At 42.2% G+C, this 27,595-nt stretch overlaps 2 protein-coding genes across 11 annotated transcripts in view; both read left to right on the top strand.

The window, feature by feature from the left end:
- The window catches only part of FREM1 (FRAS1 related extracellular matrix 1), a 102,017-nt gene extending 88,884 nt beyond the window's left edge, over positions 1 to 13,133 (top strand). For all 10 annotated transcript variants that reach the window (XM_042850512.2, XM_042850511.2, XM_024106159.3 and 7 more), the window contains 3 exons: positions 3,255 to 3,370; positions 11,257 to 11,342; positions 12,434 to 13,133. In XM_042850512.2, coding sequence (XP_042706446.2) covers positions 3,255 to 3,370; positions 11,257 to 11,342; positions 12,434 to 12,633 — 402 coding nt within the window. In that variant the 3' untranslated portion in view covers positions 12,634 to 13,133. The remainder of the gene's footprint in view (positions 1 to 3,254; positions 3,371 to 11,256; positions 11,343 to 12,433) is intronic.
- A 4,427-nt stretch (positions 13,134 to 17,560) lies between these two features.
- CER1 (cerberus 1, DAN family BMP antagonist) lies at positions 17,561 to 27,239 on the top strand. Its single transcript, XM_005295167.4, has 2 exons — positions 17,561 to 23,542; positions 24,726 to 27,239. The coding sequence occupies exons 1-2, from the start codon at positions 23,024 to 23,026 to the stop codon at positions 25,017 to 25,019; spliced, it is 813 nt and encodes a 270-aa protein (XP_005295224.2). The 5' UTR covers positions 17,561 to 23,023; the 3' UTR covers positions 25,020 to 27,239.
- Positions 27,240 to 27,595: the final 356 nt, after the last annotated feature.

Here is a 27,595-nt window from a genome sequence, read left to right on the forward strand (position 1 = left end):
CTTTTAGACATGCTGGTATGAAATGAATATCTGAGATGAAGCGTAGGGGCCTGATTCACTGGTATGTTAGGGATGCTTTGCTCTGCTCTGGTGGGGCAAAGCAGTCCTACACCTGGCTACCAGGGCTTCCCCTACATAGGAGGATCTTTGAGTGGTGTGTCATTGCAATAGTGGCTTCCCATGCCATCCTCTTCCTGCCTACTAGTGGATGCAGTTTGGCTAGGGATCCATGCACCCAGCTGATCTCCAGCTGACATTGGCAGCCAGCATACAGTAGCCAGGTTGCTCTAAATTATATTGCAGACCAGTCTGGCATTCTGATGCCCTAGGTTCAGTGAAGCATTAACATGGCTTAGGGCTTGTGTAGATGAACAGTTAGCATGCAGCAAGCTGGAATGTAAAACTACAGTGCACTAGGGAGTTGTGCACTAACTGGCTGCATGGCCCCTGCTACCATGCACTAAGATTCCCGTAGTGTGCTTTGACCTACTTCCATTTCAAAGCAGAGTAGGTCGATGTGCACTACAAAACTCCCAGTGCATAGTAGCAGAGTCCACATGGACATTAAGGGCTTGTCTACACTGGCAAGTTTCTGCACAGTAAAGCAGCTTTTTGCGCTCAAACTACAGACGTGTACACACTGCCAAACCACTTTGTGCGCAGAAACTCCTCAGTTGCAGCGCTGCAAAAAACCGACCTCGACGAGAGTCGTAAGGCTATTTGCGCAGAGGCTCCAGCGCTCTATTGCCGGTGTAGACACTTGATTGCTTTCTGCGCTGTAATTGGCCTCTGGGGCTGTCCCATAACGCCTCAAGTGGCTGCTCTACTCATTGTTTTTAACTCGGCTGCCCTGGAGACATGCGCCCCTCCCCTTTCAAAGTTCCCTTTCTGACAGCCATTGCGTGCTGTGCAGATCTGCTCTGGGACACAAAGCTGATCTGCTCTGGAACACATTAATGTGGAATGCTCATGCTATTGAACACAGAGGCAGGGGTGTGTGTGTGTGTGTTTGTGTGTTCCCTCTCCCCCCTCCACTTCAGCTGAAAAGCAGCTGGCAGTGTAGAATGATGCCCATGGAACAATGGGATTGGGAAACCTGCATCATGTGACACTGTGCCTGTCCCATGAGGCATTGCAAACCCTTCCCAAAGCACCCTGCAGCCAGTGGGATAGCTACCACAGTGCACTGCTCTCTTTGCCATTGCAAGCGCTGCTAATGGGGATGCACTCCACCGTCACAAGGAGCACAGTGTGGACACACAACAGCGGTTTAATTCCAGCGTTTTAATAAAAGTGGTATAACTTGTGGCGCAGAAACTTGCCAGTGTGGACACACCCTTAGTGTGCAACATGCTAGTGTGCTGTAGCCGGGGCCGTCCTCCCTAAGGGGGGGGGGTGCGAGGCCCAGGGCAGAAGTGACGAATCCATCACTTCCGTGACTGACCACTTCGGGCAGGGGAGGGGAGGCGGGGCCTCCCCAAACAGCCAAGCATGGCCCCACGCACACTCCACGCCCAGGGCCCCACTTCGGTAGTGCCGCTGGGCTCCAGGGGGCTGGGGCCATGCTGCCCGCCTTCCCGAGACTGGGGAGGCTGAAGCAGCACCACTGTACACTCTCCCTCCCAGCGCTCTGGGACTGGGGAGGCTGTAGCGGCGCCGCCGCATGCTCTCCCTTCTGGCGGTGCGCTCTCCCTCGGGTGGAAGGGGCGGTTCACGCGCTGTCCATGCACACCGGCCAATCGTGCTAGCCCGCGTCGGGGGGCCCCCCAAAGCACGGGGCCCAGAGCGGTAGCCCTGATTTGCCGGACCCTAGGGACGGCTCTGGCTGTAGCATTACACCCTAGTGTGCTACGTACTAACTGTTCATCTAGACAAACCCTTAACGCCATCTTTGTACACATCTCCTTAGATGTACACTGAGCACTTCTCAGACACACCAAAGACTCAGGACCTAAATCTCTGAGGAAACTGGATGGCCCCAATGGTCACTCTTCACTGGCCTGTGTGAAATGGCAACTAATTCTATCTTGTATCGGTCATACAGTCTGAATTAGATTGTAAACTCTTTGGGACAAGGAGTGTTTCTTAATCTCTTTGGGTACGTCTACACTGCAATTAAACACCTGCGTCTGGTCTGTGCCAGCTGAGTCGGGCTCACAGGGCTTGGGCTATGGGGATGTTTAATGACCGTGTAGATGTTCGGGCTCAGGCTGGAGCCTGAGCTCGGTGACCCTGCAACTATAGGACTCATCCAAAATATAGCCTGAATGTATCAAGCAAACACAAAACCTCTATTACAAAAAACTGAAATCCCTTGCGGGAAGGACTGTGTAGTCCTGTGGGCATGGGTCAGCTGCTGGTGCTCAATTGCAGTGTAGGCAGACCCTAATGTACAGTGCCTAGCACAGTGGAGCTCCTGGCTGCTGCTCTAATACATACATAATCAGAGAAGAATAACAAGATTTATTGGCGGCATGGAAAGTATGCCTTACAGTAAGAGACTTAAGGGGCTCGACCTATTCAGCATATTGAAGGGAAGTTTGGGAGCCTACTTGCTCATGGGCTGCAAACACCATACAGGGAATCAATATCAGAGGGCTCTTTAATTTAGCAGACAAAGACATAAAGTCAAGTGGCTGGAAGTTGAAGTTAGACAATTTCAAACTGTGAATAAGGTCTAAATTTTATTAGTGAGGGTAATTAACCACTGGAACAGCTTACCAAGGGCTGTGGTGGATTCTTAGTCGCTTGAAGTCTTTAAATCAACATTGAATGTCTGTCGAAAATATACATGCAAGTTCAACCACAAGTTTTTGGGCTTCATACAGGAATTACTGGGTGAGATACTATGGCCTGTTGTGCAGGAGGTCAGCCCTGATGCACCGCAGACACCCTGAGCCCTGGCACACTGCAGAAGCCTCATGCCCCCCGGGGCTGAAGCTCCAAGCCCTAGCGCATCCCAGAACACTAAATGGGGAGGCCTGGGGAGCTCTGGGAAACATTCTGTGAGAATTTAAGCCCTAAATTTAGTGTAACTGCTTTGATCTTGTGCATGCCTACTCCACTAGATGAATGTTGCACGCAATCTATCTTTTGAAGTTACTGATGTTGAATTTAAAAAATGCCTTCAGTTTTATTAATATAAACAAATGTTTGTGTTTGTTTTGATCCTGAAGAGGCATGTTAAAGCAGTGCTTTAGAAGGCTGATGCTATTAACAAGTCACTCTGAGCATGAGCAAGCTTTTTATTTCAGGATGTTAGCATGAAAAAATGCCCATCTGGATGGAGCCATCATGGAGGCAGCTGCTATTTCCTGATCACAGACCAGAAAGTCACTTGGAATACAGCTGCTCGGGCTTGCCGGGAACAGTAAGTCTTTTTCAGATTAATCATTTTATGTGGTAATTGGGTGTTGCTCCTGCACTGAGCTGCTTCCTGTGCTCAGTTGATTCTGTTAACCCCCATTCCATTGATGCTGCAAAGCTGTGGGTTCTGGCTCAGAATAAAAGCCCAAGAAAGGTTAATCTCAAAATGTTTGTGTTGGATGCTTACCCCCCACCCCTTCTTCATGATTTCCATTCCTGCAATGCCTTGTTTGCAGGGGTGACGCTTCCCCCCACAGCATCACTGAATGGGGAGCTGAAGAGAATGAAGACTCAATTTCTCACATATTTCTCTCTCCAGCTTGTGACCCACCACTTTCCTGCGTACAGCTGTTACAATTTTATTGTGTCTCACAATATTTGGTGTGGGGTTTTTTTTGTTTGTTTGCTTTTTTTTGCTTAAAGCACTCGTTCTTGGAGTCATGTGAAGACATGGAAATTTTGGCTTGCATTTAAACACAACATTTCTAACCCTCCAACTTGCCGAGAAAAGTTTGATCCTATAAAGTTCTCATTCTTCAAGACTAGAAGGCAAATAAAGAGAACCCAATATTAAATGGCTTAAAAGGCATGAAATTTCTAAACAATCTTGTGATTTTTTTTTCTTTTTTGGGGCGTGGGGGGCTGACTCGTGATTTTTGAAAGGTTGGGGTTGGCAATGCTTACAGCAAAGACTCAGCATAACTCTGGAGAGGCGAGTTTGTTCATTCTCTACCATACAGTGGAATCTGGGAGAGCAGTGATGTTCTGATTAACTTTATAGTGCTGGAGCCTAGCAAAGCATATGCATGGTAGGTGCATTTCTTCCTTCTTTTCTATTCTCTTCAGCAACTGTGTCTGCATCTTTCTATCCTGTAAGCATCACAGCATGCTTAGACAGGGTGAAACCACATTTTTCACCCTTACTTGAAGGGGGCCTTAACTCAGTTAAACATCTAAAAATTGTATTTCTGGGCACAGCCAGAGACTTAAGTTACTTATGCATCCAAGGGACATTAATTGGGCTCACAATTTTGTGAGTAAAAAAAACAGAGGTCAACTGAAACAGGAGAGGAGAAGAGGGAGTAAAGGAAGGGGCCAGGGAGTTAGGGAAGTAGACAGGTGTAGGGTCATTCCCCAAGAGCCCAAGTTGGGGGTTCTCCAGGATCCATTTCTGTCCATAGCAGTCCTCTGAGTGCTGATTCCAACTTGGATAAGAAACTTTGGGGCATGGATAATGGTGGCAGAATTGTGCAGTCAGTTGTGGCGAGGTGAAAATACAAGACAGCAGAGCTGACATGGGATGGAGCGGGGCAGAGGGCTACAACTGGCTGACCAGAAGGGGGAGGTATGGAGAATGACTGGAGTGAGGGATGGTTAGGACCAGGCTCACCCCAGGAGAGGTGGCTGGGGAGGAACCAGGTTAGGGGTTGGTTGTGTCCCAGGTGAGGGTACATCCCTGGTGTTGGGACCCCTGTTCCATGGTCCCTGGTCTGGGCTGTCCTCGGAAAGGCAGGGAGCAGGCATAGAGACCTCCCAGCACAAGGTCCAGCACAGCGGGAAGAGTATGGGGACAGAACTTGGGAAGCAGTGCCTGCCTCTAGGGACTTATTTCTCCTGGAGCCCCTGACAGACTCTGCAGCTGAGCAGAACAGAGGCCAGAACTTGTCTCTGTGCCCAACTCCTTCTGCTCCTTTCCCCACACTTGGGTCTGAGGCTGTGCAAGTATTGCTGCTCCTAGGACTGCTGCACTGGGGCGTAATGGCAGCAGCCAGAGGGTTCCAGAAGAACTCTTCTTAGGGCTCTTAAGGAATGACCCACCCCACTCCCGTCTGCTTCTCCAGCTCCGTGGCCCCTTCCTTTACTCCCTCTCTTCTATGCTCTGCTCCCATCCTGCTTCATTCATATTACTGGAGCTACCTCCTTCATGCTCAGGGTCTAACTAATTGGCATATTGGGGGTCGGAAAGGAATTTTCCCATGGGTCAGATTGACAGATAACCTGTGGAGTTTTCGCCTTCTTCTGCAGCATGGGGTATGGGTCACTTGCAGGTTTAAACTCGTGTAAATGGTGGATTCTCTGTAACTTGAAGTCTTTAAATCATGATTTGAGGACTTCAATAACCCAGCCAGAGGTTATGGCTCTATTACAGGACTGGGCGGGTGAGGTTCTGTAGCCTGCAACGTGCAGGAGGTCAGACTAGATGATGATGGTCCCTTCTGAACTTAAAGTCCTATGAGCCTATATCCCTTGATATGGGCAATGGCCTCTGAGCTTGCTTCCCAATTCTGAGATTTTTGGGGGGTGAAGGGGTGGGAAGAGGAGGGTCTATGGCCCTCACTTGAATTTAGCAGGGTGGATATTGCAGCACGGGCAGTGGCTTGGGCTAGCCGCCTGAGACATAGCCCACCTGACCTCCTGGGTCTGCACTTGGGTGGCTAGCCCAAGGCATTGCCCATGCCGCAGCATCCACGCAGCTATTTTAGCATGCTAGCTCAAGCTGAGCTAGCGTAAGTCAGTTTACCTCCACTGCAAATCACACCCTCCAGATGCAATGTAGATCTACCCTGAGGCTTTGAAAATACCTAGGCAGAGCTGCCAGAGCATAGCTTTCTCAAGTGCCAGTGCAAAGCTCCATCCTAGATTTCAGGTGGTAGAGCAATGCTCCAGACCACTCTGGCAGCCCTGCTGGAGAATTACAAATTGTGGAGAGCGGTAGACTGCATAAGAATTGAAAGCGGATTGGGCCTAGCCCATACTCATCTGGGCCCTGCAACTATTCTGTAATATAAAGGTTACAACAGAGAGGAGCCAGAGGTGAGAAGAGGTTAACGGGGACTGGATTGAAACGTGTTTTGAGCAAAGAGGGCAGCAGGAGGAGCATGGAGAATAAAGTACTTCTTAATTGATTCCAGTCCTTCATGACAGTTTGAGTCTGCTCTGGATAATTGGCAAAGGTTAGGTCTTGGTTCTTATACCATCCAGACCAATTCACCTATCCTTACTAAAATGTCACCTAGTGTGGCCAACTTTGGTGATTTTTATCATGAGTCTCGTGGTGTTCTTAAAGTTCCAGCTCCTGGACCCTAGTGATTACATCAGTCTCAGCTTCCATTTTTAAAAAGCAAGTTGCTAGACCCCCTGGCTGTAGAGAAAAGCTGGAAAAGTGCAACCCAAGTGCACCCTAAAGGTTCAGAAACCAGAAGGCAAAGAAAATAAACCTCATTTTTGTTAATTTCATGATTTCAATAGATCTGGTTGGTGACCTTTTGAAAGCTTGAGGTTGATAATGCAGCGTACTTCCTCTCTACCTGCAAGTGAAGGGGGGAGGAAGGGGAGAGGGTGTAGATCCTGTCCAACCCTATTGCTGCCATGCTGGGAAGGCCAGAAAGAGCTTTGCTCCCTCTCCTGAGCTCTGCTGTTTGAGGCAGTTTTCCCCTGGTTGTATTTATATTGGCAACAACATGCTCTCGCATTCATTATGACTTTGTTTTGCCTGGTGAGTAATGTGAGCCATATAATGACCCTTTTCCTGTCCTCCTCCAGACAACATCCCGAACAAAGCTGTCAGGCCAGCAGATCCTGATTATCTTCTCTCTGAAATCCCTTTAACATTCAACTGGCTGGGAGGGAACCCTCCCTAAACTATATTAGTCAGACCTCTGTTCTCTGGGAAGTCCACCTTGTGTGTGTGAGTAGCTGCAGGGACTCCTTTCCTGCTGGAAAGTTGTGTGTAATATGAAAATTTAAGGAGGTTAAGTGATGGTATGGAACACCAAGAGGAAGAGTCCAAGTATATCCGCTAACTATCATGCAAACAAATCTCTCTTGATGAGCCGTGATAATTTAATTAAAGCTGGATACTTCAGTTTGAGGAGGCTTTATCATGTTAAATGAGCGCTCCTCCCCCCTCTACTGCAAATGGCTTACAGATGTGCAGGTCCCAGTCTCAGAAGATGTTTCATTCATTTTGAAGTGCTGATTGGAAGATAAGTTAATAAATGGTTTTATTTTTCTATTCTCTTATTTCTGTTACTGGAACAGATCAGCCGTTTCATTCCCAAAGTAATGCATGCATAGCTCCTCATTATTTTACTGGTGATGTTTGATCTGTAATGTGTTTACAGATGAAACAGCCAGTTTCAGAACACTATAAAACATCATTACACTACCAGGTTTTCATCTGGGAGAACTACTCTGTGGATTATTTACTCCCCCCCCCCCCAATTTTATAAGAAACAGTGTTGATGGATATACAATTTTTTTTTTAAAGTTAAGCTACAATCTTGCTGGCTCAATGGCAGTAAGACTCCAACTAAGGTTAATTCCCTTTAAAGAAAAAAAATGTACCCTGTATATTCTACCCCAGTGGTTTTCAACCTGTGGTCTGCAGACCCCTGGGGTCCACAGACTATGTCTAAGATTTCCAAAGAGGTCTGCACCTCCATTCAAAAATTGTGTGTCTCCAAATGAAAAAAGGTTGAAAACCAAACTTGGATAGATAAATACACCTTGCAGAGTCCCTGGAAGAGCAACACACTCAGGCCTTGTGTAAGCACAGAAGTTGTACAGAAGTTTAACTATACTGATATACACCTCTACCCCGATATAACGCTGTCCTCGGGAGCCAAAAAGTCTTACCGCGTTATAGGTGAAACCGCATTATATCGAACTTGCTTTGATCCGCCGGAGTGTGCAGCCCCGCCACCCTGGAGCACTGCTTTACCGCATTATATCCAAATTCGTGTTATATCAGGTCGCGTTATGTTGTGTCAGAGGTGTAGTTAAAGGGTTAATATGGGTGCAGTTAGACTGGCAAAAATGTGCCAGTATCCACACTAGCAGTTGTACTGGTATAACTATAATGATAAAGAAAATCACACCCCTAACAAATGTAGTTTTTATACTGGTACAAAAACAGTATGTCGATCACACCTCAGGATGGGGAGTTAGTTGCTGAATTAATGACCCTTTCTGAAAACATCCTTGCACCAGATACCATCCATTTGTAACTGGAGACAGTGCAAACAAATTAATAGCAGCAGTCTCAGCTGAAAATACTGGGCCACATTTGGATTCCACTTAGGAGCCATAAATACAGATCCTAAGGCATAATATGGTCCATTAATACTTTTACAGTGCGTAGGATTGTCCATATCTTCATTCTGACAGGACTGACCATTAGGGAGTAATGAACCTGAAGACATTCAGATTTGGGGCTTAGCTACAAAGTGACAGGGTTCATGTTTCAGCATTGGGTTTTGACATAAACATGACACTCGCCCATTAGAATCTGCACTCTGGATGGCATATGAACCTATTTGTTCAGCCCCTCAATAGCGACAAGTCATGAAATTTCATAATAAAATGCTTCCCTTGAAACAGAATCGTTCTGTGTCATGTTGGTGTGATATAAAAACAGCTAATTGCCCCGCCAAACTTGCATCATTTCTGCCACACTAATTGCATGGTATTGTTCTCAGTCAGACAATGTAGACATGACAAGGCATGGGTTACTGAAGAATGTTTAACACACAACAAAGAGGGTTGCTCAGTGGAAAGGAAACCTTCCATTTGAGTAACAGAAGGTTTTCAACACTTGTCAAAGAACTGTTTATGAATCTGATTCTCTCGGCTCAATTCTCCCCTGCCTCCAAGCTCCTGTTGGCATGAGGGGAGGAGAGCTCCTTTACAGTACTCTGATTCTGCACTCGCCCAGACCCAACAGTAGTTAGAGCAGCCTAGGATGCTGTTCCAGTTTATGCCCTGGGGGACACTGCATCAGTTGAGGAGCAGTGTAGCAGAGCTCTGCTTGCATGGGAGCCCCCTCCTTCCTCCCTCCACTAGGGAGCTCTGCTCCATAAGGGGAATTTTATGGGGGCCATGCAGTTTGCACTGCCTGAGTGACACAAAGGGTCTGGATTATACAGGAAAATCAGGGCCTCTCTTCCATTGACCTGAAATCTATTTGCACCCTCCATGCATTAGCGTTTAAATAAAACTTACTAACAGCCAGAGCTCATAACTCAGATTGTAGCTCTTCAGGGCAGGGACCATCTTTTTGCTGTGTTTGTATAGCACCTAACACATTTGGGTCCTGGTCTGTGACTGGGGTTCCTATGTGCTACCATAATACAAAAAATTAAAAACAGATCTAAGGCTATGTCTGGGAGCTGCTCAATGGCTTTGACACTCCTTTGATCTTGGGCCAGCTGTGTGTCTGGCTGTGTGAACTAGTATTGGTGCTAATGGCCCCAAATGAGATATGACAGCCTGGGCTAGCCAGCAGTATGGAGTTGCCCCAACCATTACTCCTCTGCTGGCCATAGGGTAGGTGATGCAGAGTCTGTTGCAGCTGCTCTGCGCCACTCAAGGATCCCCCTATGCTATAGGGATCCTTCCTGTACCTGGTTAAACTGGCTATTGGGCAGTTTTAGTTTGGTACAGAGCTGCCCTAATGCACGAGAGAAAGGATCTAAACTCTCTCCTTTATGCTGAATGCCTTGCATATTGCCGTGACCACCCTCGGAAGGCACCATTTAGCTGAAATGTTTGCTTAGTTGGGATTGATTGCGCTGAGGTGATGGATGCTTTTGAATGCATGGAATAGATTTTAAAGCACACAGAAAAAAATGTAAATGGAAATATTTGGCACCACAATGAGTGTTGTGTGTATTTTAAATAAAGTAGTATGTCCTCTTCAGTAGAGACTTTTTAATTAGGGTTTAGTTAGATTTACATTTAGCTCCATAAATACTATTACATTGTCATTTCCTGCCTGTCTGGAGCCCAGCCTAGGTTAATGCTATTATCATACATGCACTTTCAGAACTGTTCTCATTTTCTTACAGTGTGTCTAGAGTCCTGACTACATGTAATGATTAGAAATGTCATTTCATACAAGCATGATTTTTAAATCAATATTTGCAAGGGACCTCTCTTGAGATTAGATTTTATTATAGCCACACCAGTGCTTTCTTCTGGCTGCAATCAGGTGTTTCTATTATTTGGATTGAAATCAGAGGTTGATCTCATTGCTATGATCACTAGGGTGTATATCACAGGTTTGTAGCACTTGGTGAAGCAACTTTCTAGTGCCAGTGATTTAGTTTTACTGAATTTTCATGAACCAATCAAAGGATTATACTGCTGTTAAATTAAATGATTTGATTCCAAGGTTTAGAACATATGTAAGCAGAGACCCAGCTCAACTGCTGATTGAATTAAGTGGAAGACACTGTAAATCAAACAAGTCTTAAAAATTTCTGCTAGGACTTTATTAAAGACATTTAAGCCTCATCTACACGACAGTTTCAACTGTGTCAGGAATCTATCTGTTTATACTCCAGTTGTCCCCTGATCCAGTTATAACACAGTTCCATTTTGAAGTGTAAATGAGGTTTTTGCCTTTATTTATCCAAGGCTTTAGCATAGTTCCAGGGGCATGGTTAAAAGAGAGTTTGCACTACAAAATGGATAATGTGACCAGATTCCTCAACCTGGTTGTGTTTGTAGGGTAGATGGACCTTAGCTTACTGTTACAAAACTCTTGTTTGCAAAACAATCCACCTACCAAAAAAACTGCATGTACTTTTAAGTCCATGTTAAAAAATTTCTTGTGAAAGTATTAACATTGGGTTTAAAATATCACATATGAGTATATAATATCTATTACCTTTAAGTAATTGATTAGTGACTACACAGTCTGTCCAGATGGACATGAGTTTTAAAAATAAACCCGTGTAAAGGGTATTCTTTGAGCCAAACATCAGTTTTCATGTGAAATTGTAATATGTGTCTTTATGGTAGAATAAACACTCATAGAAAAGTCAATTGGAAAGATGTCTCACCATGGATAATTCTGATTATTCCATCCTCTCTTTTTGAACCTAGATACCTTGGAAGTCTAGCAAGTGTGGTCACGAAACAACATATGCAGTGGCTGTGGGACTTCAGTGGAAGGAAACCCTTTTGGATAGGCAAGTATACAAAATGTTAAATATGATTGTCTCCCAGAGACACTAGTGTCTATGAGCTTTACTTTGGAACATAGGAACACAGACCAACTGTCCATCTGGTCCATTGTCCTTTTTCCTTAAATTGCTTTTATTGAATACTTAGAGAAATGTATAAAAGGAAAGTTCCAGTTCTGCAAATCTGTAACATAGAGAGGTATTTCATCTTAATTTCTCACCCGGCCCCTCACCCCCGCCGGATGATCAGTTTTACACTAGTACAACTCCATTGACCTCAGTGGTATAAAACTGTTGTAATGGAGCGGAGAATCAGGCTCAACAAATTTAGTGAGTTCATATATTTCCATCTGGGGCCTTGTCTAGACTAGGAAAATAGGATATGTCTGAATATCTTAGATAATACTATTTTAAACACTATTTATGTGTTTGGGGTGAACCAACTAACGCTTTAAAGGTGGTAAGCTGTGCCTGCACTAGGTGAAAAGACATGTTTAAAATTGTTAGCCAACATGTTTTCAGACATGAACTATTTTCTTAGTCTAGACAAGGCCTGTATGAATGTTAAAAGGCTGACAGGAATTTGTTTTCACAAGAGGGCTGGGATAAAGTTTGAAGCTGCATTCTTGACTAGAATATGCTTATTAGGGAAATTAAGATAAATATCACAAGAAAAACTTGGACATAAAGTCTAGAGAAATGGAGAGATTTTGGGGTGGGTGACAGTAAGGGAAAGGATGCTGTCTCCTTGTTCACATGATGCTAGTTGCCTTACCAGAAGTCACACTGTATTTTACTTGCAGTCCTGGTGTGCTCTCTTCAGGGCTGTCCCTAGGGGGGGTGCAGGTCCTGGTGTGGAACTGATGGATTTGTCTCTTCTGGGACCGACCGCGCTGGCCAATCGCACTGGCCCGCGGGGCCCCCCAAAGCTCCCGATTTGCCCTACCCAAGGGATGGCTCTGGCTCTCTTCCTTCAAAACAGTCTTCTGTGTACTTCTCACTAGAGAAATAGAAGAATAGGCTTTCTTTTGTAGCAGAAGGCTTCAGACAGCAGGTGAACTGCATATCACTGACTTGATCTTTTTGATTCATATTAGGCTTTAATGACCAAGTTAATCCTGGCCATTGGGAGTGGCATGGAGGAGAACCTGTCACCTTCACAAACTGGAGAAGAAGTCCATCTCGCCTTTCAAAGCAAGGAAAGAATTGTGTTTTGGTGCAGAGGCGAGGGAAATGGCAAGCAAAAGACTGTAGGAAGGGTAATAGGCACAACTATATCTGCTCAAGAAAGCTGTAAACAAAACTGACACTCATACCCATCTGGCCTTTCTTGTGCACAGAATATTTAACTTATATTTGCAGTATTCTGAGGGTATAAGTGTAGAAAAGAAACTTTATTATCATCAGGGTTTATTTTTATACTCCTGCGTTGGTATATTAGAGTCAAATCGAGTGAATGTGGTAGCACAGTGCTAAGCATAGCAAGGAAGGGGTGGGCAAATAGGTTCTCATTAGAGAAAGACTCAGTATAGATCCAGAATTCAAGCACCACCAAGTTTCAGAATGTTTGGTTCTTGGTTTAGGATCTGTCATTTGTTCTAATGAGATGCCCAAATTTTGTTACACCGAAGACTAAAGCCTTAGGTCTTACACCTAATTGCCATGTAAATTTATTCATTTATTTTTAAACAAAAATAAACGAACACAACAGTCAACTTGCAAGTTCCATGACTGGTGAATGTAAATTGTCTGTTGTTTGAATTCAGCAGCAATAAATCCTACAGATTTACAGTTCTATTAGCTTTGTTTTCACTTGCAGTTATAGGGAGAGAAGTGGTGGGGGGAGGGGTAATGGGCTCATCTGCAGAGTGAGCTCTGTTGCTGATATTGGGTTGCTGTTAGGGATGTGAGTGCTTCTATCATTGCTGTCCTAGCATGGTACCTGATCCAGAACTCACTGGAGTCCATGGGAAGAATCTCAGTGGGAGTTGGATCAGGCCCACAGTGCAGGAGCACCATGGGGAAGGAAGTCTGCTTTTGTCTTCTCCTCACCTTGCCCACCTGCACAATAATAAATAAATAAATAAATAAATGGTACATTTTCAGAATGGAGAGGGGTAACTAGCGGTGTTCCCAAGGGTCAGTCCTAGGACCAATCTTATTCAACTTACTCATAAATGATCTGGCGAAAGGGGTAAACAGTGAGGTGGCAAAGTTTGCAGATGATACTAAACTGCTCAAGACAGTTAAGACTAAAGCAGACTGTGAAGAACTTCAAAAAGATCTCCCAAAACTAAGTGATTGGGCAACAAAATGGCAAATGAAATTTAATGTGGATAAATGTAAAGTAATGCACATTGGAAAAAATAACCCCAACTATACATACAATATGATGGGGACTAATTTAGCTACAACTGATCAGGAAAGAAATCTTGGAGCCATTGTGGATAGTTCTCTGAAGATGTCCACGCAGTGTGCAGCAGCGGTCAAAAAAGCAAACAGGATGTTAGGAATCATTCAAAAAGGGATAGAGAATAAGACGGAGAATATCTGATTGCCCTTATATAAATCCATGGTATGCCCACATCTTGAATACTGCATACAAATGTGGTCTCCTCATCTCAAAAAAGATATACTGGCAACAGAAAAGGTTCAGAGAAGGGCAACTAAATTGATTAGGAGTTTAGAACTGGTCCCATATGAGGAGAGTTTAAAGAGGCTAGGGCTTTTCAGCTTGGAAAAGAGGAGACTAAGGGGGGGGATATGATAGAGGTATATAAAATAATGAGTGGTGTGGAGAAAGTGAGTAAGGAAAAGTTATTTACTTGTTGCCATAATATAAGAACTAGGGGCCACCAAATGAAATTAATGGGCAGCAGGTTTAAAACAAATAAAAGGAAGTTCTTCTTCACACAGCGCACAGTCAACCTGTGGAACTCCTTGCCTGAGGAAGTTGTGAAGGCTAGGACTATAACAGGGTTTAAAAAAGAACTAGATAAATTCATGGAGGTTAAGTCTATTAATGGCTATTAGCCAGGATGGGTAAGGAATGGTGTCCCTAGCCTCTGTTTGTCAGAGGGTGGAGATGGATGGCAGGAGAGAGATCACTTGATCATTACCTGTTAGGTTCACTCCCTCTGGGGCACCTGGCATTGGTCACTGTTGGTAGACAGGATACTGGGCTGGATGGACCTTTGGTCTGACCCAGTATGGCCGTTCTTATGTCAGCCACAATCCAACCCCAAAGACTTTAGATCCTAATTGGATCTGCCCACTAGGACCCAATTGCAAGTACAATCCTTAGGGATTTGACGCGTTTTTTAAAATTTAAGTTTATTTCTGAGAGAGTTTTTAAAAACTCAGAATTTAATTGGAACAAAAACTAGAAAAATAACTTCTTAATGTAGTGTACTGGATACACTACAGAGTTGCTGTGTCTAATGAGTCTCTCAGGGTAACCTTTTTGCCTCGATACCTAACCAAATGACATCAGAGGTGAGCAATACTGCAGTACAATGAGGGTGTAAGTCACTCAACTGTGAAAGGCCTACACAACCTTCTGCATCATTTAAGCTCCCCAGTGTGACTGTGTGGAGGGAAGGGGAATGGATGGAGTGACCTCACAGAGGGCATCAGCACCCCCAGAACTCTGCAGAGGGGTCTCTGTGCCAGTTTGGAATAGGCCAACATGGATGGGGCTGTTGGGGCCAGGCCAAAGCAGGCCATGCATGACCAAATCTAATCACCTATTGCCACCTTGGGAGAACAGAGGGATAGCAATACAGATGGCAGTAACTGTGCAGAAGACTGTGCAGCAGCCTTGCTTCCTTTTCTGTGGTTTTGTACGTGTTCTTATCTGTAAATTCCATCACCCACCCCACTTAGTTCCCTCTGCTAATCTTGAGGCTTTGTGTTGGGAGAGTTGGATTTCAGCATAACTGTACAGGCAAAATCCCCAGTGATCTCAAAGGGAGTTGTGCTTGAGTATGAGCAGGGAAGGATTTAGCCCTATGTGTGTGTCACTCTCATTTAAACCAGCCTTAAAGTAATTGAAGAGGATTTAAGATAGTTCCATCAACAAAAATGCAAACTGCATATGCTTAATAGCCTCGCTAGATTCTTTTTTCTATACAATAATACAGCTAAAAATCTTATTTCCAAGGTATTGTGAATGTTTAGATATAAGAACCATTTAAATCAGGGGTTGGCAGCCTTTGGCAAGCGAGCCGATTTTTGATGGCACATGACGGCGGGCTGAGCCCGCCCCCGCTCTGGGGTTCCCACTGCTGGCCCTTTGCCAGCTGAGGTCCCGCCGCCGGTCCCACTCAGGGCCCGCTGCTGGCCTGGGTGAAGGAACCCCAGGCTGACAGCGAGCTGAGACCCCAGCTAGCAGGAGCCAGCGGCCGAAACCCCAGAGCAGGGGCGGGCTGAGCCGCTCAGCCTGCCGCCGCTCTGGGGTTTCCTGCTGCTGGCCCCTTGCCAGCCGGGGTCCCACTGCCGGCCCCACTCAGCGCCCGCTGCTGGCCTGGGTGAAGGAACCCCAGGCTGGCAGCGGGCTGAGACCCTGGCTGGCAGGAGCCGGCGGCCGGAACCCCAGAGCAGCGGCGGGCTGAGCTGCTCAGTCGCTGCTCTGGGGTTCTGGCTGCTGGCCCCTTGCCAGCCTGGGTCCCCTCCGCAGCCCCACTCACCTTGCTTCCAGTTAGAGTTCCAGCACAGGCCCCCTACCAGACAGGGTCCAGGCCTCTGGCCCTGCTCAGCCCTACCAGCAGCCAGCTCCACTCACCTCAGCTGCCAATCTGGGGTTCCAGCCACTGACCTGCTGCCAGCCGGTTAACAACTGATCACTCAGAAGCCTGTGTGCAGCTTAAAGTATCCAAATACGTGCCAGACATTGGAAAACTCAGCAAGGAAAAGCAAGGGCAAGGATCTCACTAAACTGATAAGATCTGCATTTTAATTTAATTTTAAATAAAGCTTCTGAAACATTTTGAAAACCTTGTTTACTTTATATATAACAGTAGTTTGGTTATATAATATATAGACTTATAGAGAGACCTTCTAAAAAATGTTAAAATGTATTACTGGCACGCAATAAATGAAGACTCAGCACTCCACTTCTGAAAGGTTGCCGACCCCTGATTTAAATAATTTCATAATATCTGAATTCTCTTTGATCTTTCCTTAAATTCAAGGATAGAATTTGAACAGCTTTTGTATTTCTGGCAAGGATACTGAGGTTCAAAGAATGTAATGAATCCAAACCAGGTCAATGAGAGCACTGGATGGCTCAAGGGATTGTTAGTTAGAGGGATATAATATGCTTCCATGTAAGTCATTGGTTTGAATACATTTCCATGTCAGTAGTGACAGAAAGTCGCCATCTCAGGGATGTTCAATGAACTATGGGCCTGATCCAAAGCCCACTGAAGTCACCGAAATTGTTTTCATTGACCTCAGTGCCTTGTGGATTTGACTCTGTTAAAGATTATGGTGGGTGGGGTTGTTCAGGTATCAGAGGACAAACTTTGCTATCAGAAGTTCTGAGAGTCCAACAGAAAGCTCAAAAACTGAATGGGCATGGAGAATGAACTTATACATTCACTTACTGATGTAGTCCCTCCAGGCTGCACTTATTCTGTGAATAAAAAGAGGACTTAATTCACCAGGACTATCCACCCAGCACCTTTCACAAATATAAAAAATGTGCAAAAAAGTTCAGTGAAAAAAAATATAATGTATTCCTCAAGCAAGAGCCTATTTTTTTTGAATTTGTGTTAATAAATGTATAATTAACATTATACAGATCAAATTTGCCTTTTTTTAAACTAATTTGGAAACAGAAATCCAGAAGAGAATGTTCCAGTTCCCTCTAGTGGGCACTACAACTGAGGAGTTTATTTACATTTTGATTTGCATTCATTCTTTCTAAATACTAGAGAGAATTATGTGTATAGTCCTATCAACACTGTGGTTCTACCTTATTTAAATCACTAGACTGGTGCTAATCTAATATTTGTACCAAAAATAGCATGTTACATGCATTATATTTACTGTTATACCTAAATATGTGCTGTATACTAATAAAAATAAATCCTATGTGATAGCTGTGGACTTGTCTCTTAAATACCCAAGTATTTAAAAGCTTTCTTCCTGTGACAGAGACTGTGGTGATGAGCATATTAAAAACGTGTTTATAAGTAGTAAGCACAATACATCTGTTGTATACTGTATACAGCTACTGAAATCTGTTTTCCTTTAATGTTTCTACCTCTTTTGGGTGCATACATTGGGTTGTTATTGTAGAATCACTCATGAATATTTGGCTGCGTCTGTTTTTTAAGCAGACGAGCACTAGAATATTCTATTTTAGGAAATAAATCCAAAGAAGGACACAGGCGTTGCCAACAGATATAAGAAAGAGAAAAGTGAGATAAAGGCATGCTTTCAGTTTTAAAAATCACAATTAAAAACTGATTTATAGATTCATAGATGTTTAAGGCCAGAAGGGCCCAGTGATCATCTAGTCTAGCTGCCTGCATAATGCAGGCCACAGAAACTCACCCAGGCATTCCTACATCAAGCCCAGAACTGAGCTATTAGCATATCTTTAAAAAGCAAAACATTGTCTTGACTTGAAGATTGCAAGTGATGGCGAATCCACCACGTCCCTCGGTAAGTTGTTCCAATGATTAATTATTATTAATGCTGTTACCAATAACACAATATACCTTTTGCTATAAATAAACCTATAGATATAAGAAGTCTTACCATCATCTTCTTACAGAGGCTTAGATTGTGCTGGAAATATCTTCCAGGTGTCTTTTCAGACTGTTTAGAGAATTTCCACTGCTCTCTCTCATCTTTCATGTATTTCAGGAAGAAGGGGGATTCTTTCAAGATTCTAATGTCTCTCAGATATTCCAGATATCTTGATTTTCCCTCTTCATTTCCACCTCACAGCAAGCCAGAGCAATCAACCAACCATGTAGTGTGGTTTCCAGCTCCATACTGGGTTTGGGATGAGTTAGATTCTCAGTTAAATGATACATGGATTCTGCCTCCATGTATTACTCAGGAGATGCTATCATATGTATGTGGAAATCCCCTAGAGTCTAACAAGCTGGGATGCTTAGAACTAGCCATGCATCTCATTGATCCTTATTGCATCAGCAATCCCAAGATGTCCATGTTGATCTTCACTCTGCTCCCTTTATTAATATCAAGCAGAAAATATAAGTAATACTTCTGTTGCTAAAAACATCGGGTGAATTCTGTACAACCCAAGCTTACTGAGGCGTTCAGAGCAATTACCTCTTTCTACCACACCAGTTGCTTCTCAAAAGCAACTTGTTCCAACAAGTCATGTATATTTGCATGCTGCACAGGACTAAAATAGGTGCAATACCAAGGTTATGCTACTTTTTACTATTTTCATTCTTTACCTCAGAAATGTTTAATCACAAAATTGACCTAATACGTTTTATTTGATAAAAATATTGATTCCAAACATCTTCAAACTTCTTTCCTAATTATTTTTGTTGTCCCTGCCCCCTTCTCTCCCTCTTTCATTTTTTAGGATTCTCTACTTAAAAATTGTGTTCTGTATTTGGGCTTCTTATTTCATTCTCAAATGAATATTTCTGTGTAGATTTTCCCATGTTATTGGGGTTTTTTACTGTATGGTAAGGCTAAAGGACCAACACATTTAACACTGCAATTTTATTGTACGTAGAGGGCAACCTTTTCAAACTTAGGCATCTAAATTTTGGCATCAGCTTGGAATGCTGGTTTTATTCCTGTTGGGATGAGCATACAGAGAAAAACATTATAAAGATGTGGATGAAATTCTGCTATACAAATTAGCAAAAAAAATTTAAGAACCTCACTGCAATGGAAATAGGTGATGTATATACATTTTAAGATGTAAAAGCCATCATATTTTTTGTCTTGTTATATCACTCACAAGCCTATTAGGTTAGTTATTGTAACTGTGCTATGAAAGGAATGTATGTGACTCTTTCTGCCTTTTTAAAAACTCAATAAACTTAAGAAAAAGAGTTTTCTTTGGAATGTATAATAATTGGGGAATGTACTGTAAAGTAGTAATTAATTAATTCTGAGGTCTTTAAATGGGTTCTTTAAAAGTTTTCTCTGGATAGAAGTTTAAAGGGTTGTTCATAATTTATACTATAATGACCCTATTTAGCTCAACAGAAGGAAAATAATTCCACCATTGCCTAAGAACTATATTTAGGTATCAATTGACAATTAAACTAATTACTCAGTTTATGTCCATGATGACTGAACAATCTAAAGCAAATGAATAATGATACTTAGCATTTACATTCACTTGTCATCTGTAGATCTCTGTGCTTTAAAAGATTAGAAAGCATTAATGGTGACTAGTTCAAGTGAAAGCGGTGTACTCAAAAATAAAATGCTACTATGGGGTGAAAGTCTGTTCGAATTTGAGCACGGTATTGAGCCCACAAAATTTAACATCTAAAATGGAGCAAAAATACTCCTTACCCAAATACTGAAGCAGAACAAATATAGTTGTGTATATATATTGCTACACTGCATTTTGTAGGAATGTGACAGTTGCTTTACTGGGTTATGATGACAGTCTCCCTAGTCCAGTATCCATTGCAGATAGTTATTTTTTGTCTCAAGAAGTGGATTTGTAAATATTTTGTATTATTACCAAAGATTCTATTCAGAGTTTGCTGGGGAAAGTTATCTTGCCTTATGCAGGGAGGATCTGGAGGAAATAAGGGCTGAGTATAGACCCCTGCATTGTATTTGCAGAGAGGCAGCATGATCCAATGGCTGGGGCACTGGCCTGGAACTCAGGTAACCTGGGTGTTTTCCCCAGCTTTGCCCCTAACCTCTAGGTGCTACTGAACTATAAATAATTGTAATAATAAAACGGCATAATGCACAGCATGTATGCAATACTTTGCTTTTGCTCATGTGTATGTTCTTTGCTGACAGTCTTTCTGTTGACTTCAAGGGGAGCTGGATCAGGGCACACACAAGCAAGCGCGCTCTCTCTCTCTCTCTTTCTCTCTCTCTCTCTCTCACTCTCCTACAAACTTGCATGTGAGTGTCTTTAGGCAATGGGACTATGCATTTGCATAGAATTGTGTTTTCAAGATCATGGCGAAAGTTTGAAATTTTAAATCTGTTTTAGGGCTATTCCAGCTTAAACAAAGCAAGTGGAAAATAGCTTTGCTGGTGAAAACTCCTTTTTGTCTCCTGTTTCAATACCTGGTGTGTTGGCCAAGATACAAATAAATCTGTCTAGTTATCAGTCCAGTCCTGTAGCTAAATGAATAATCTTAAAATATAATTGACTTTTTTAATGTCAGAAAATGTGTTAAATAATTTATAATGGTTATTATTTAACTTGCACTAGATAAGAGAAATTTTAGTACATTATATTGGTTAAAGTTATTAGACACTAAAAATAGGAAATTAGATTTAAGACCTTGCGTTTAGGGTATTCCTTTACTGAACAGTTAACTTAAGTTTTCTACACTTGAGTTACCCGTCTTGAGTTAGCCCAGCTCAAGTGAGAGTGGCTGCACTGTGATTTAGCACGTGAACTGCCATGGCCACACTGGCACGTCACTCATTCGTGTGTGGCACTAAGACTTCTGGAGGCATATCTTATGGTGGTCTGTGGTTTAAGCTGAAGCCTAAATACCCTGATGGACTGGCCAACTCAAGTTGGAATCACCACCATGCTTGAGTTACAGGTTTTTGTGTGTGATGGGACGCAAGTTTAGGGCAACACTTGAATTATAATTCAGGTTAACCTTATGGTGAAGATAAGGTCTAAATCTCAAATATCTTTGCACTAGTGGTGTTGTAATGCACATGCATAGCAACAATAAATGCTGCAAGTCGGTGTCTCACAAGAACTTTGCAGGGCAATAGGTTTAGTCCAATTAGAGGGCAATAAACTAAGCCCTCTGAGGTGAAAGACAAATAATGACATTCATTTATCATAGATCAACTAGGTCTTTAACACTAATCTTCAGATTGGCAGCACCTTGATTTAAGCCAGTCTAACAGCTTATTGATATTCAAGTGGAATCAAGGATGTGTAGTCACTAAATACTAGTACTAAAATGGCAAGTATTGGTATTCATCTTCAAAAAATAATAGGTGTTATAGTTTGAGGAGAGTTTTCTGTTATATTGATCTAACCTGGGATCTATAGGTGCACAATTTAAACTAAAACCTGCATGGTTCTAATCTCTCTCATGCCTTTTGGCAACTCTTTTATGCAAGCTTCAAAAGTGAGAAAAAAATTGTCCTTGACAGATATTTCCAACATACCTATAGATTGGCAACATCTTGATTAAGAAAGCTGTTAGCACAATTTATTATTTATGTAACACCATGAAGCTAACAGCAGTGGTTTCTTAAACTGGGGCTATCTGAATATTGTTTATAATCCAATCTAATGTATAAATTGTTAGAGGCAAAACAGTTTTCAGATGGAACAGTTAAAAGGCATATATGACATAAGCCTAGAACAGCATTCTTGGGAGTTGGTGGTACCACACTTTCTGCTTTATTAATCAAACATTATCCAGATTTATATGGCTTAATTGTCAATGGGAGTTTTGCCAGATTTTGGACTATGTGCTGAAGGACTAGGCTCTACGGGAATTGCATGTCACATCTTTGAACAGCTATTCTGAATGTGGAGGTGTGAATGTGTATGAACAGATATATTGTATCATATTGCTATTTAATGAATTAATTGTTAATACAGTTTTGTTAAAAGTGTGTCCATTTTATTCATGTACAAACACGTTATTTTTCCCTTACACAAGAGAGACAGGGTGATATGGTGGAAAATTCACAAGATGTAGTTCTCACCCAAGCCAGTGATTCACTATTTGAGCTTCAACAAGTCTCTGAGGGCCAAATTTTCAGAAGTGTGCACTAAATTCAGGTGCCTCCATTTTTGGTTGCCCAGCTTGAGATACGTGGGGCCTGATTTTCCATAGATTCTGAGAAGCTAAAATCTAATTCAAGTCAAAAAATTAAGTCCTAGATAGGGTACCTTAATATCAAAGGCACCCAAAATTAATTGATAGATCTGAAAACGTGAAGCATGTAAATTAGGGATCTCTTTTGAAAATGTGGGCCGGTATCTCTATGTAAGTCTACAAATCTATCTTCATGTTTTGAAATTGTTTTATTGCCCTTGCTTTCTCTGATGTTTCATCACAATAGGACATCCCTTTTTGATTCTGCTGTGATGGTGGGTGGGGGTATGTGAAAAAATATAAAGGACATGTTGAATGAGCTAATAAACATTCAGGAACTTTTCCACATTTCCAGACTACAGCTAAACAACTTATCCAAACATTTTTTCCCAACTAATCACCCCCCCCGGGGAACTAGGTTTAGATAGGAACTTCTAATACACGCATCCAGGAGTAAAAGATGGGTTGAATTAACAGAAATTCCCTTATCATAATTATAATCTACAGTAAATGAGTTTAACTGGTTACCCTGGGTCCTCCCCTTTGTAGCCCCTGCCCCCACAGCATCCACAGAATGACTTCAGTTCCTTTATAAAGCTAGCAGACTACATGCCGCTTCCTTCTCTCACCTGAAACTGCAGGACATTTAAATTAAAAGTCCACACAAGTAAGATTAGTATGTTTCTGCTGCTGCTTCATCTGCTCGTGATCTCAGGTCTTGGAGCAACAGGACAAGGTGGAAAGCTGCAAAGGAACAAGAGGAGAATTCAGCACCTTTCCTATCAAGATAAAGATTTGCTTGAAAGAGAGGGCCCTACTAAGTTGCTGGTGCAAGATCCCATGGACTATGAAGAAATCCTAGAAGAACCGAGTTTATTTGTAGCAGCCACAGAGAGCCGGAAGCAGGGAGAAAAAAAATCATCCAGATTTATCCTTCCATATGTAGAGCTTGATGTGCACCGAGATCTGGGAAGCTGGACTGCACCTAAAGAGACCTCCCATTCTGAAAGCATGAGACGCTTCCTACCTTCACACTCAGTCAACAAGAAGGAAGCTGAGCCCCCCTACAGGAAAGATGCTAAAAAATTCTGGGACCATTTCATGTTTAAAAAAAATTCAGCTTCTGAGGAGGTTGTTCTGCCAATCAAGACCAACGATATGTACCAGGAGACCTGCAGGACGCTGCCTTTTTCTCAGGTAAGAACAGGTCTCAGGCAAGAGACCCAATAGCAGTATTTGCTCCCATCATTCTGACTTCACAAACTTCACTCTCTTGTGTCATCTGTAATCCCTGACTAAGGAAATACAGGTCAATTCCACTTGCTAGCAGCAAGACCACTTCATAGACATCCAATAGTACTGAAAAAAACTTTTGCTTAGTTCAACGAGTCACATTGTTGAGCACAGGTCTGGGAACCAATGTAATCAATATACAATGAGCAGGAGGGGTTATTTTTTATCTGTAATCAAACACAAACCATATGTCCTGATTTAGCTTGAATAGCAGGAAGAAGTGAGGTTTTTACTCACGAAAGCTTATGCCCAAATAAATCTGTTAGTCTTTAAGGTGCCACCAGACTCCTTGTTGTTTTTGTAGATACAGACTAACACGGCTACCCCCTGATACTAGGAAGAATAGTAAGTTTATTTATACAATCAGTCTCAGTGCAGTTATTCAGGGGTTTGTTTGTGGTTTTATGGCTAAACTCAAATTCTTGACCTGCTCTACAAAAATGAGGAGTAAAGCCTTGTCTATACTAGAAGATTGTACCACTTTAACTATACTGTTATTGTTAAAGCATTAACCTCTCTCTTCTGTGGACAAAGTTACGCCAGTATAAAAGTGCTTATATCAGGTTAGTTGATTCAAGTCTGGGATGCGGAATAGCTATCCTGGTATAAGGCATCTTTATATTGATATAATTGCATCCACACTAGGGCTTATAACTATGTTGGTTAAAAAAAATCTCTAGTCAAAGAAGTTATAACTTCCAGCATAGACCAGTGCTTAATATTACAGACGTGATTCAAACTTGGTCGTGATTTTTCAAACATAAAGGCCCTTTGAACCAAATATGATACACATAAATGTCAAGTTATATATTATAGTAACACTGTCCAAGTAAGTGGGAAACTCACTAGGTAACTAATTCTTTTGCTACTTAAAATAATTTGTAAATGGTGTGACTACTACAGTAACTAACAGTAAGAGAAGAAACTTATATATTAGTTGTATAAGCCCAATCTTCCATTATTTTTGTGTCTACATCTTCCAGCAAAGTCCATGGGAGTTTTGAATGTGCAAAGAAAGGAGGATAGGGCCAACAAGTGTTTACAATGCCAATGCTATGTAGTAACTGCAACCTGTTCGCTGTTTCAGAGTATTGTGCATGAGAACTGTGAAAAGGTGGTGGTGCAGAACAACTTGTGCTTTGGGAAGTGTAGTTCCTTTCACGTCCCTGGCCCAGAAGATCGTCTTTACACCTTTTGTTCCCACTGCTTGCCTACCAAGTTCACCATGAAACGCTTGGAGCTGAACTGCACCAGGTCTGTCACCGTCGTTAAGGTGGTCATGATTGTGGAGGATTGCAAGTGTGAGATTCAGAAGATTAAAGATTCTGATATAGGACCCCTACATTCAGACTTGCATTCAAATGTATATGAGCACAATTAACCTGCTCAAAAGTACCTTTAAGCCCCATAATCATTAGCATCCGTGTGAAGATGTAGATTATCTCTTTACATCATGTATAACGTTACCTGAAATGTATAAGATGTTTCTCTGTGTGAAAGAGAGGGAGGGGGGAGCATGGTGTGGAAGTCTAATCTCTTCAAAATGTCTCCTCCTTGCTACACTGGGTCAGTTCCATTGGTGTCAGCGAAGTTGAGATCCCGAGCATATACGAGCCAAAAGCTGTCACCACTGTTTTAAACACCATGTTGATTAGACCTGCTCAGAGCCAGACTTTTCTCTGCAAAAAGAGGTGTGTTTTTTACATTGAGATAGCTAACTCAATGTAATAGTGGAGTAACAGCATAGGTAGTTATTACTGTTGTGTAGCTAGTCAAGGTCAACCCTCACATGGCTGCATTGCGGTAAAACTACAGTGCCTTGTCTCCACTAGCATTTTACACTGACATGGTGATCTTGAGTTAGCTATCTCAATGTAAAACCACATATTTTCTTTTTTTGCACTGAAGACAAAGCCGAAGTCTAAGCAACAATGCAACTTAAAGTTAGAGCTAGTCTAATTATTTTAATTGATGCGTTTTTGTTTTTGTTTTTTCATTGAAGAGGGACTTTTCAACCTAAACAAAAAATATTGCTCAAGAATTTCATTTTGGTCAAAATTGTCTGGTTTTTTGATGAACAAAAGTTTCCCTTAAAGAACAACTGGCATTTTCTGAGCAACTTTATTTAAAATGCTCGCAGCAATTGGTGACCTCATCTATAACATGTATTCCCAGTATTGCTAACACTGGTGGAGGTGAGCCACCATTAGCAATGGTGGGAAATCTTTGAGAAATATCCATAGCATAAACAGGGTTGAAGGTGACATGTAATTCCATTGACTTCTAAGGAGTCAATCCTGATTTACACCAGTGTAAGAAGAGAATCAGGTCCTATATATTATTACTATTACATGAGAAGAAAGAATCTTTGTGTAACAAATACTACCAACAATAGAGTATTTTAAAATATTAAAAAGTATAAAGCAGTTGCCTAGCTGCCGACATGTTTGCACTGGAGGACTTTCTGGTGATGCTGAAGACAGCTCAATAACTGGGTGGGAGTGAGATAGATTAAATACTCATTTAGAGATTGGTTTTGCTGCCCTCATTCATGTTCAGTAGTACCTTGAAATGGGACAGTCAACAGAGTAAGGTATGATTCAGGTGAATAAGGCTACCAGAATCAACTTTAAATGATCAAAGATGTTTCTTAAAATTGAGTTACAGTACTGTGCAAAATAGACGCTAATGTGACAAGGAGGAATGGAATGTTGCTGTGTGTACTTTATAGTCATCTCTATGGGGGTAATTTACAGGATCTTTCCCTGCAATGTGATTATTTGAATATGTTCACTTGCTATATGAATAAGTGGAAGGGATACCCCACTCAATGAAAGGTGACTTACAAAATGTTATGAATTTGCAGGAGCAAAATACAATATTTATGAAAGTTGGGATTAATTGTTCTGCTATTTTTGCAAAGTAAATGAATCTGACATTTATAACCAACTTTTTTGTAAAATAACTTGAATAAAATAACTGTGACTCATTCTGTAAAGCATTTAGGGTCTGATTCTGATCTCACACTGATATCAATCAGAAGTAATGCTATTGAAGTCAGTGGAATGACGCCAATGTAAAACTGTAGTGAGCCAAAATCAGGCCCTTAATAAAAACCTTGTAAGTAGGAGGCATACGCCTGAATAATTTTTATTCCCTATGTGTCTCTGTGTTAGCCATCCTTGCTGTTACTGCTGGGAATGTTCCTTACATTTCTAGAGCTAACTGACCAACAAGAGAGGTGGCTAGTTTGGGCTTTGTGGATAGTCAGTTATCCTGCAGTGATGGAAAGCTGTTATTCCACCAGGATGGGAGAATTGGTACCTTGGACTACTGGACTTGATAGCTCTGGGGAAAATCATCTGCAACAGACGTAATGAACTCCAGTAATTTGAAAATACTTTGACTATATCTTCTGAGTATTATGTTCAATAAAAGGACATTGCCACAGGACCCAATAATCTTTACATGTGATATGGATATTGACTAATTGTGTTTGATAACTTTCTCCTACTCTTACTGAAATGTTTTGCACTCCAGCTGTGTATTCTTGTTTTGCTGAAAATCAATGAAATGGTCAATCATTAAAGAAGCAAACAAATAATGAGGTGGTAGCTGTCTTGGGATAGGCACCAGTGCTGTTCTGTAGGAACCACGAGATTGAAGCCTTGTCTATAAGGGAGAAGGTTTTTTGGTATAACCTAAGGTGTCAATTTAAACTGATAGTTACACAGGTATAACCCCCTATGGACACAGTTACTCTGATATGAATTACTTTTTAAATTTTCATTTATGTTGCTTGTGAAGGGGTTCAAGCAAAACCAAAAAGCCACTCTTACACCACTGTCTGTCCCAGGGACTATAGCAGTATACTATGCCTGTAAAACTAGTAAAACTATCCCATGTAGACCAGACCTGATTCTAGTCCTGGCTCACTCAGCACCCATGGCTCTTAGC

This window comes from Chrysemys picta, chromosome 6 (assembly GCF_011386835.1).
Source record: "Chrysemys picta bellii isolate R12L10 chromosome 6, ASM1138683v2, whole genome shotgun sequence".
In the NCBI taxonomy this organism is placed as follows: domain Eukaryota; kingdom Metazoa; phylum Chordata; order Testudines; family Emydidae; genus Chrysemys; species Chrysemys picta.

Excerpts from the sequence above, each read along its gene's own strand:
- CER1 (XM_005295167.4), top strand. The coding sequence starts at position 23,024 with ATGTTTCTGCTGCTGCTTCATCTGCTCGTGATCTCAGGTCTTGGAGCA. Across the intron at positions 23,543-24,725 it reads GGACGCTGCCTTTTTCTCAG|AGTATTGTGCATGAGAACTG; the intron begins GTAAGAACAGGT and ends TCGCTGTTTCAG.